Source organism: Larus michahellis, chromosome 8 (genome assembly GCF_964199755.1).
Source record: "Larus michahellis chromosome 8, bLarMic1.1, whole genome shotgun sequence".
NCBI classification, from domain to species: Eukaryota; Metazoa; Chordata; class Aves; order Charadriiformes; family Laridae; genus Larus; species Larus michahellis.
In genome coordinates, this window is record NC_133903.1 from 28,420,715 (window position 1) to 28,432,138 (window position 11,424).

Here is an 11,424-nt window from a genome sequence, read left to right on the forward strand (position 1 = left end):
CTGCCACAGCAAACTATTTTAGGAAAAATTCCCGTTCCAACATATAACCAGTTCTTTATTATAGACAATCCCAAAACAACAAGTGGGGAAGGGCATCCTTCAGAAAAAACAGCACTATCGTATCTCCCTGATTTTCCATCATCTTGGAAAGCTGAAGAATCCTTTCCGTTATAGCACAGTTATCAGGCACGCAAGTGACTTTCCCCAGCTGAAAACAGACTCACAGAGAGCTCCCATCACACCACACGTAGGGTAGGGTGGAAGGTGAAGCGTGCTGACTGTTTTTTCAGCTGCAAAAGCCCCAATCTCCCTTCCACAGAAATGCCATCTCAGAAAAATCATTATTATTAGAACAATAGCATTTGCCCTGGATTTTCAGGAGTCAGTGCAAACATGGGAGTAGGTTCCCAAGGAGAAGCGTCCTCTGCCAAGGCTGAAGTTCTGCCCTGTTGCTCAGTTTGCACGTTGGTTATTTATAAGAATTGAAAACTTGAAGCAATATCAGCTACCTATATCCCCAGGGTCCTCCAAATCACAGCATAATTAGCTTCATATTATCATGTTAGGGGTGATTCTCTAGCTGCACACAATTAGTTCAGTCTTCCCCTTAACGTTGCTGGTTCTACACCCTAGAAACATTTTCTGGATTTACATTTTCCTGTGTACCTTATTAAAATGTAACATCTCGCTCGCCTAGTGTTTTCAGTAAAGTCTTACTATCTCATAGCATCAATAAAAGCTTTGTGAGACAGAATAAGATCAGTGTAAAATGGGCATATAAAACCTATGAAGACAGAGCCTTGACCTACAGCATTGTGTGTACCATGCGTCCCTTTCTATACCCTGTTTTGCTGGACATTACCAGTGCTTCATACTTAGTCCATTTGGCTCATGACAGCTCGTAATGCGGGAACAAAACATCCCCCTTTCACACCTGGTAAGGCTGAATGACAGCTACAAGCCTTGCAGGTAGCCACAACCTGCCGTGACCCATGGTTCACGCAGCATCAGGCCCTCAACAGCCATCCGCCGCTTCAACCCAGTCGTTTCTTTACGCATATCTGTGCAAATACGTAACTATATAATATATGCCTTTTCCTATGCTGGAAGAATCACGCGATTACAGACTTTCGTGCACCATTCCGTAAAACATTCCCTAAAACATCAGTAGGATGACCTACTGCTGATGTATACAAATTATTCACTCACCACAATGCAATTCGTCTGGGACAAAAATAAGATTTTGTTTAAACTGGACCAAATCCACTTTCTGGAGAGTCACTGATTCGCAATTTAAGGGTGGCCAGCATTGAACCTCACAAGATACTTTTATTGAAAGGGCAGTGGATTCCCCCCCTCCCCGTTTTGTGTTTAATGCTGACATCAAGGGCAAGCGAGGGGCCGACTGCAGCAAGCCCCCAGCATCACGCTGCAAGAGAGTTGCACAACTGTTTTACATCCTACTTGTTTCATAATACATTTTCCACACGCAACGAAGCTTAAAAATAGTAGTACACCGTACTGATTTAAAAATAAATAAATCTATGACAAAAAGATAAAGCATCCCCCAAATGGCAAAATCTGCGCTGCAAGGAAATGAGCAAAAGATTTGTTTACAAAGGCACTATGCAGAGCCATGGGGGGCATTTTAAAGCAAAAGCACTGGGGAAAAGTCACCGGTCATGTCAAAATATGATGCCTAATAACAGGATTTGGTCTCATCAGAAACACCAGTGTACAGAAATACAACTAAATATGCTCAGTATTCATTTCTCCCCTCTGTGCACATTCTCTTGCGACACATGTGCTGTGCAGTGAGCCCCCTTTCGCACATGCGGAGGAAAAAATTTCTCCAACTACTTCTTTAATGAACGTATTAAAATGACCACATTAACAACCTCAAACCCGCGTTCCCAGCATCGCTCAGCGCTGTGTGGGACAAAGGGGGGAACCCAGGGCCAGCAGGGCACAAATGGTACCGCGCTTCGCGCCCAGTTAATTTCATTTGTTCGGCCGGGCAGAGAGGAAAACTCCTGCCGAGTTTTCATGACGCTTTTTCAGTCAGAAAAGCGCGTTTTCCACGGCGGCAGAGCCCCAGGGCAGGCAGGTGCAGGAACGAGATGCATTTTGAGAAAATCAATTGGAAAACGGGTAGTTTGGGGGGGTCAGAAAGATCAGGGGGTGTGTGTGTGTAATTTTTGCCCCTCTCTAGCCCCCACACGCCGGCTTCCCTCGGCGCAACGGGCCGCCGCCAAGAGGCCCCGGGGAGGCTCCCGGACCTGAGGAGGTGCTGAGGGGAACGGGACGAGCCCGGGCGCTGCGGGGCCCTCCTCCGCCTCCGCTTCCCCGAGGCCGCCGGGGGGGTCTCCAACGGGACGGGGGTCCCCGCAGCCCCCCCATCCCACCCCCACCACCCCGGGCGGGTGCTCCCCTCAGCGCCCGCCCCCCGGGGCTCCCGGCGGGAAGAGCCGCGGCCTCGCCGCTTGCCCGCCGCCACCTCACGCCCCCCGCCGCAGCGTGACGGCAGCCGGGGGCGGGCGGAGGGCCGCGGCCCCCGGCAGGTGGGAGCGGCGGAGGGGCGGGCCGGCGCGAAAGCAAAGTGAAATCCCCCATTTCGTGATAGCTTCCGGCGGCGGGCGGAGACGGGGGTGAGTCACTGACGGCGCCAGGAATAAATAGGCGGGCGCCTACCTGGGAGCGGCATTGGGTTCTCGGCGCCGAGTACCCTCCGAGCATGAGCTGCAGCGAGAGCCCCGCACAGCCCCGCCGGGCCATGATCCTGCCCTGCGCCCTGCTGGCCGCTCTGCTGGCTGCCGGCCACGCAGGTGAGTCCCCTCCGGCCCCTCACGGCGGCAGGAGCGCGTCCCGCCGCCGGTGGCCGCCAGTCGCACCACGCGTGGGGGTTTCTTCTCTCTTCTTTTCCGATGCGGAATGGATTAATTCGTTATTATTACTATTTTTTTTCGTGTTCTGTGTTCTCTTGTGATTTCTCGAATAGCTGATGTATGGTAAAAAAGGTGCCAGGCCTCCCTGGGGCTGCGTGAGGTCATCCAGCCTCTCTGAGGAGGGTCGTGGCTGCCAGGAGACACAGACAAGTCCCTGTGCTTTTCTTAGTAATTCCTACCTGTAGTAGCCCAAAGGCTCGTGTGACCAGATAACTCGCTCTCTGTCTTCCTGATAAGCATTAAACTTCAGGGGATTGTCTACTTAAGTTTGAAAAGTCAGCGTAGTGAGATGAGAATGCCACTGTAGCTGTGTAAGATGGTAATCGGAGTGTTCGGGTTTGTTCTAGCCAACCCTTGCTGCTCAAACCCGTGTCAGAACAGAGGAGTATGCATGACGACAGGATTTAATCAGTACGAATGTGACTGCACAAGGACAGGATATTATGGGGAAAACTGTACGACACGTAAGTATCTTAAATCTCTGGGTTGGTTTTTCTTTTTAACATGGAAATGAAATTTGAGAATTCAGTTCCGGGATTGCAGACTACTCTCAATAGCTAATTTACAACAATCTTTCCATTGATGCTCACAGCGGAATTCTTCACGTGGCTGAAGCTAACATTGAAACCTTCGCCAAATACTGTCCACTACATCCTCACCCACTTCAAAGGAGCCTGGAATATTGTCAACAACATTCCCTTCTTACGAGATACTATTATGAGATATGTATTAACGTGTAAGTATGAGTTCTCTCATCTAGTCCTCTTAATTGGCAGAAGTTACTTGTAGGACACCAGAATATTGCACTTGATTGGTGCATATATAAAGTTAGCAAGCTAAAATGCACTAAGGTGAAAACACTCTAACCAAAACTTAAGATTTCTGCATGGTGCAGACTTCTATGAAACATGCTTTGAAATGGAAATGCATTTTGCTCTAATTTCTAATAGAATCCAAGATTTTGCTACCATAAACTTTGCACCAAATTGCTCATGTTAATAGTTGGATCCAGTTGATAATCCTGTTATTCAGTAACTGTAATCCCATTTAATATCAGTAGCTGATATGAGTGGAATTTGTGAACGCAACTGCTGCCAAAATATATGGAAGAGATCTGGCCTTGTGATTTACTTTTTGAGACTAAAATGTACAGTTAAAAAAAAACCCACAAATATGCTATTCTTTTTCAGCAAGATCACACTTGATTGACAGCCCACCAACTTACAATAGTGATTATCATTACAAAAGCTGGGAAGCTTATTCCAATCTTTCTTATTACACAAGAAGTCTTCCACCAGTAGGACTTGACTGCCCAACACCAATGGGTGTTAAAGGTAGGATTAAATCAAATGTGTAATGCATAATTCTAGGAATTTCTACTTATCCTCTTATAAAATGCCACGAAAGCTGCTTGTCTGTAACTTCTTTTCAGTGTAGTTGGCTTTAAGAATAGCCATGTCTTGGATACACAGTGTAAAGACCTAAAAGATAACTATTCTGGTTCTCATTGAGTTACATGCTAAAAACAGGGAATTCAGAAGTTCCTAGTAAAATCAAGAAAGCAAGCATAGAAAAGCAGATAATTCCCCTTATTTGTATGCTGCTATACTTCAATAATACATTGAAAGTGTTAAGCCTTTTTGTTGTTAGGAACAAAATTAAGTGTTGCGTAAACATGGTTGTCTTGAATATCTCACTATTTCTTTCTCTCACAGGTAAGAAAGAGCTCCCAGATTCAAAACTGATTGTGGAGAAGTTTTTGCTAAGGAAAAAATTTATTCCTGACCCACAAGGCACAAATGTGATGTTCACGTTCTTTGCCCAACACTTCACTCATCAGTTCTTCAAGACGGACCACAAGAAAGGACCTGGCTTCATCAAAGCTCTTGGCCATGGGGTATGATGTTAGCTCTGTAACTTGAATACAGCGTTTAGTTCTGAGGAGCTACTTAGCAGCTAGAATGGTATCTTACAGGTTGTCAGGGTACACAAACGTGGTGCACATACTGTGCAGCACTGTTTGCCACAAACTGATGGGCTTACCCCTTCTGTAACTTCTCTTGAGGCAAAATTCCAGCACTCAATAGCATCTCTTCCTGGGTCAGAACCGCTTCTGCAAAGTATGTGGTTCTGTTTAAAATATCTGCACAGTGATCTCTAATTTTTTTTTATTATTATTCCCAAGAACCTACTTTCATCTAAAGCATGTTAGTTTAGCGAGTATCTGGAACTTCTGTGGACTCTTTCTGTCAGTTGCAAAGAGCTGTATCCAGCCCTGTAAAGTATTTTATGTGCTGCTAACTGAAGAGACTTAGGTTTAAAAAGAAATTCAAAAGCAGACTTGGATTTAGGATATTTATCTACAAAACGAGCAGCCTTTGGACAAAGAGTTCTCCAATAGAAGTGTAATGTGTATGTCTAAACCAAAGCTATAAAATGTATTTGTATCTACAAAGAGCCATCTGCATAATAGAAAGCTGCCGGTGCTTTAAACAGGGTCCTTGTAAATTGCTGGTCAATTTAACAACTTGCTTTTGTGTAGAGATAGCTCCAGGTGCCAGGAAATAATTTGGCTTCATCTTTAAATATCAGTGCATGATACTTACAAGGTAACAATAATATGATTAAAAGGTAAACATCTAAGGGCTGAACTATTCATAGCAGTAGGACATATCCTAAAATAGCAAAAAATGCAAGTTGGCTTCATGTTCCAAATGCTTTTATTTTACAGGTTGACTTGAACCATATTTATGGAGAGACTCTGGAGAGACAACTTAAACTGAGACTTCTGAAAGATGGAAAGCTAAAATACCAGGCATGTCTTATCTCAAAATTCCTGCCTTCTTATTGGATGACACATACTTCTTAAAACTAGTGTTCTGTGCATAGTGTAGTTGATCTAAAGTGTAAGCCTAAAGTCAGTACTAAAGTCAATGCGGCTTAACTCATAAGCATCATAGCTTATGACTTTTGTTCTTTATATCTTTCTCCCTACCCCGGCAGATGATTGACGGAGAAATGTATCCACCAACAGTGAAGGACACTCAGGCAGAGATGATCTACCCTCCTCACATACCTGAACACTTGCAGTTCTCTGTTGGGCAGGAGGTGTTCGGTTTGGTCCCGGGTTTGATGATGTACGCTACAATATGGCTGAGGGAACACAACCGGGTCTGTGACGTCCTGAAACAGGAGCATCCAGAGTGGGATGATGAGCAGCTGTTCCAAACTACTAGACTCATATTGATAGGTGAGTCACTTCTACTACATGCAGCTCTAACCTCCTCTTGAGTGTGATGCTTCTACCCTTTATCTGCTGCAGTTGCAGTAGGTGTAGTAAGAGGGAAAGCTATTACTTAAATTGGCGTGTGAGGGTGTACATCTGAGCCTTTGTGGCCTGCCACTGAGATTGTATTGAGATACAGCTTCCTCCCAGCTGTGTTAAAGACAGAACTAAAGAAAACCGAGCTAAGTGATATTTAATTCCCTTATCTAAGGGAAACAACTGAAAGCAGTGAAAAGGCAGGAAGTGAAGGTTCATTTCTCAGAGAGAAAGCATGTGAGGCTGGATGACCTCAGACTCTCAGATCTTGTGGGGTTGTTTTCCCCTAGGGTTGGGTCAGTTCAGGTATGCTTTAAGAGAAAGGCTGTGATTAAGTCTAAAGTTCAGGAAGCCACGTAAAACATAATTCTTAATACTTCTCCTGTCTAATTGTTCAGTGGTATTTCATCTTATGTAAACGGTGATGCTTAAAAAGACCTTGCCCAAACTGACTGAAACAAGAAACCAAGACAACTGTATTAAGCAGCTCAGAAACTGAGAGTTCCCTTCAGATACCAACTTTTGTCATTATCCCCTGCCTCTGTCCTAGAGAATGTTGTATAAATGAACACAATGTAGATACGATGTGTGCTGTTCTGTGGATCATACAAGGAAGCGTATCTTGACGGGGGAAGCAGGCTATAGAAAACACTTTTCTACCACAGCCAAAAACTCCTGGGATCTTATGTAGCGTTCCACCACTTAGTTGCATAAAATATATGAATTATTTTCTAAAGGAGATTACAGAATGTTGAAGTGCTTGTTATCCTGATCACTGTAGTATTTATTTAGAACAGTTCAGAAATGGTATTTTCTCTCAGAGCAGGGTAACCATCTAAAGTTTCTCAGGGAACCAGTACCAATATTTTCTCTTGTTTCATTCACCAACAGGAGAGACAATCAAGATTGTTATTGAGGACTATGTACAGCACTTGAGCGGCTACCACTTCAAACTCAAGTTTGATCCTGAGCTGCTGTTCAACCAGCGATTTCAATACCAGAACCGAATTGCAGCTGAGTTCAATACTCTCTACCACTGGCATCCACTTCTGCCTGACACTTTCCAGATACATGACCAGGAGTACACTTTCCAGCAGTTCCTCTACAACAACTCCATAATGCTGGAACACGGCCTTTCCCATATGGTGAAGTCTTTCTCCAAGCAAAGTGCTGGCAGGGTAGGTACTTTCTGAAGTTGCTAGTGAACCAGCAGAGACATAAATGGGGAGTGGGACAAGGTAGAATAAAGCTATCCAAAACTAATCATATATTATAAAGGCACAACTTCCTCGTGCCTCTTACCAGGAGTTCTTACTACTTTTCATCTTCTGTTAAATAGGTTGCTGGTGGGAAAAACGTTCCTGCTGCAGTACAGAAGGTAGCAAAGGCTTCGATTGACCAAAGCAGACAAATGAGATACCAGTCCTTGAATGAGTACAGGAAACGCTTCATGTTGAAACCGTTCAAATCATTTGAAGAACTTACAGGTAACAATTTTCATCCTTTCTAACAAAAAAAGACACTTTTCTTAAAATAACTGATAGAGCCCTGCAATGCTTGAACAGGATAGTCTTGCAATGAAACTAAGATTTTTCCACTTACGGTTTTTACTCATCAATAATTACAGGAGAAAAAGAAATGGCAGCTGAACTGGAAGAGCTGTATGGAGACATTGATGCTATGGAGCTGTACCCAGGCCTTCTCGTAGAAAAGCCACGACCAGGTGCCATCTTTGGTGAAACAATGGTGGAGATGGGAGCACCGTTCTCGCTGAAAGGACTGATGGGAAACGCGATCTGCTCCCCTGAGTACTGGAAGCCTAGCACCTTCGGTGGAAAAGTGGGCTTTGAAATAATCAATACTGCCTCCTTACAGAAGCTCATCTGCAACAATGTGAAGGGCTGTCCTTTCACTGCCTTCCACATCTTAAATCCTGAACCCACAGAGGCAACTATTAATGTTAGTACCTCAAAAACAGCAATGGAAGATATCAACCCCACACTACTACTGAAAGAGCGATCTGCTGAGTTGTAAAAAAAAAAAAAAAAAAAATAATCCATTTATTTATTTAACTATATAATTTATTCTATTTATGACTTAAAGTGTTTCAAACAAACAAAAAAAACTTGAGCATCTTCGTTGTGGGGCTTGCCCTAGATTCCTTAGTCGGGTAAGGCTTCCGTTTACAAAAGGGATTTTCTGTGCTTGAGCTCTGCAGTGGTGAATCCCTTGTTAAAATTCTTCTGTAACAGAACTATGTATTCCAAAGTGGATAAAGGTTCCAACTTCTTTTTTAATGTTGTTTTAATACTTGACAAAAGGTGTTGGTGGTGTTTTGGGATTTTTTTTTTCTGTGTTTTCACTTGGTAGGTCACATAACACTACAAAAGCAAGTTATTGCCTCAGCAAAGTCTTAAACTTGAAAATAGGCAACTGAACTAAAAGTACAAAAAAAATTGACGTAATGAAAACTGCCAAAAAAGATTATAACTTAAGTATAAGCACTCCAAGATTATAAAAAAAAGATTATACTTGAGACTCATTTATTTAAGGTCAGAAAATGCATTGCATTTATGGTTGATACTACCTCTCCCTCATTGCAAATAAGGCACTTTGTATAGTAACTTATGTTTGTTTTTTATGTGTAAATCTGCTTTCATGTGGCATTATACTTACTAATTTAATTATTTAAAGAAAGTAGAACTTCTGTTGCATCTTACTTGGTTTTGAAGCATATGTCACATAAGTATTGTTTGTATAAAAGGATGATAATAAGGTAGTGAGCGTAGAAATAACTGACTCTCAGGCTGCAGTACAAGGCTGCTTGTGTTTTGATAGAGATGTTTTATCATGCAAGTTTGGGGAGGTCTTAAACTTAGTCCAAAGTACTAGTATTGTTTTCATAGCTGTAATCTTCTGGTCTACTTGATAGTATAACTTTAATCTCTGTCACTTTAAGGACAAACGGACAGTATAGCTTTAGTTAAGGATGTGACTATAGTATAGCTTTGTGTACCCAAGACACAGAGATTATTGGGGAAATAGTGAAAATTGAGAAGCTGTGTAAACAGACACGGTAGAGAAATGAACACAGAATAGATCTAGCAAAACTTCAAGGCTCTGAGACTTGAAGGTAACCTCTGTCTAAGTACACAAGCCATACTTGTTACTTACAGTTCTATTTATTGGGGGAAGGAGGGATAATGTTCTGTTTCTAACTTATAAACAGAGGCATTTTAAGTAAGTGACTTAAGCTTAATTAAAACTGGCTAGCTAGCACAAAATCTCCTGGACATACCTGTCCTGATCCAGTACCAAAATACCTGTTCTCATCTGGGCACGTAAGAAGTTACGCAGGATCTTGTAGCAGCACTTCAAACCTTGCATATAAGGGTATCTTTTTTTTAATTTCTAGAGAGGAAATGTAGAAGATGATCTTCCCATAAAAACAGCTGGGGAACTGTAGGGAAAAAGAAAAAAGTCACTTCAGACTGGAATAGAGCAGCAACCTGGTATTCTGTGCCCCTGCCCAAAATTCCTTGACTACTTGTGGAAAAGGACTCGAGTTTTGTATTTCATCTGAATCTCTCAGACATGTGTAGAGCCTTATGCATTGTAACGGCTATGGCAGTAGCGTAGTTTGACTGTGACTTCTGTTTCTGTTGATTTGTTTAGAGACACTGATTACCTTCTACTGTGTGCGTTTGTAGTTAGTGTGAGTAGCTGAATTGCGATCAATACCAGTGCCTGGTTTTTAGGTGGTCTTTGGTATGAATGCTCTGGGAGAAAGAAGGGCATTTGTTTTCCTCTTTTTCTATTTGAAGCATGAAGAAGGGAAAAACTTCAACAACCTTGTATTAAAAGGGTGTCAGTACTGTATATGCTAATAAGTGAAAACTACTTGGATGCTTGTTAAACGTGTAATTGTCATTCAGATCCATCTTTAGAACACGCTTCTTCAGAGTGCCCTTCTGCCATTAACAAAGAAGAGTGTTTAGCTTTAGAGTTAAAGGGAGACAAGCCTGGACAGATCTAGATACTCTGGGGTAGGTGAAGAGGAATTCTTCAGACTGTGTCACTTGAGTTAAGTTATACACTGCTTCAGGAAAGAATCATGTTCACTCTGCATTTTGTACTCTGCAGCCACATTTCAACAGTCACTTACCTGTGACCCAGCCTGCTGGGTTTGGCTGGGTTCAAGTTGCTTCTGATAAATGTGTACGTTTGAGATTATTTATTTAAACTTCTGTGAATTTGTTTTTTCACTTTATTTTTGTAGGACAAGAATGTTTTTAAAATGCAATTGTTTATATAAATAAACTGAAAACTTTACCTGTATGGGCTCCTTTCCTTGTGCTTTCCTCCAGGCATATTGAGCATGAAACAATTCTTGCATCTCCCTTGCCCCTCAAGATTAAATTCCAGGGAATTACTGACAGCATTAAAGTCTCTCATATCTCAAACCCAAGATGCCTGTGGCCTAAACTGTCCAAATATGGTGGTTTGGGTTTTTCTCCCTTTGGTCACCAGTGGGAAGGGATTTCCCTCTGCCATCCTTAGAGAAGTAGAGATGCCACCGGTGCACTCTTTTAGGTACCCAGAAGTGCTCTAGAGGGGGAAGTACAACAGCAGAGTTGCACACCACCACCTTTGTGTAACCACCCTCCCTTCACCACTATCCCCTACTAAGGCATCCCCAAGGAAGAACAGAAATGGAAACCACTCTGGGATACAACTACTGGGCAAGGTCTTTGCGCTTGAACACGTGTTCAACTAGTGGTAGCTTGTCCCTGTTGCCAAAGGGCAAGCTCTGAAGCTGTGACAGCAGCTTCTTCATTGACCACCTTCCCTCTGCACAAGGGTCCTGCTTTTTTATCTTTATTGCAATTATTGACCAACTTTGCAGAGAGGGCTGAAGGCTGGGCAGTGGGTAGGACAGGAGCAGTGGTGTGCTTTGTAAAAGCAGAAGCAGGAATGGCATGAGTCAGTGCAATGTGTTCCTCTCCCACAAAGAGCACCCAGTCTCCTCCCTACATTTTCATCTCTGATAAAAGATGAGGGGAAGCTATGAAGGAGACAACTGAGGGGATGATGCACCTCATACTGCCTCCACCCAGCCACTAACATTACCTCCAGCACCCTTCTGTCTTCAGCCTC

At 43.0% G+C, this 11,424-nt stretch overlaps 1 protein-coding gene across 1 annotated transcript; it reads left to right on the forward strand.

The window, feature by feature from the left end:
* Positions 1–2,647: 2,647 nt before the first annotated feature.
* PTGS2 (prostaglandin-endoperoxide synthase 2) lies at positions 2,648–8,322 on the forward strand. The gene is made up of 10 exons (XM_074598514.1): positions 2,648–2,825; positions 3,293–3,409; positions 3,538–3,681; positions 4,136–4,279; positions 4,661–4,842; positions 5,677–5,760; positions 5,949–6,195; positions 7,159–7,445; positions 7,607–7,754; positions 7,895–8,322. Exons 1-10 carry the CDS (start codon positions 2,735–2,737, stop codon positions 8,299–8,301), a joined length of 1,851 nt encoding a protein of 616 aa, XP_074454615.1. The 5' UTR covers positions 2,648–2,734; the 3' UTR covers positions 8,302–8,322.
* The last annotated feature ends 3,102 nt before the right edge of the window (positions 8,323–11,424 follow it).

Coding starts and splice junctions, on each gene's coding strand:
- PTGS2 (XM_074598514.1), top strand. CDS start 2,735: ATGAGCTGCAGCGAGAGCCCCGCACAGCCCCGCCGGGCCATGATCCTG. Junction 3,682..4,135: donor TATGAGATATGTATTAACGT/GTAAGTATGAGT, acceptor ATTCTTTTTCAG/CAAGATCACACTTGATTGAC. Junction 4,843..5,676: donor TCAAAGCTCTTGGCCATGGG/GTATGATGTTAG, acceptor TTTATTTTACAG/GTTGACTTGAACCATATTTA.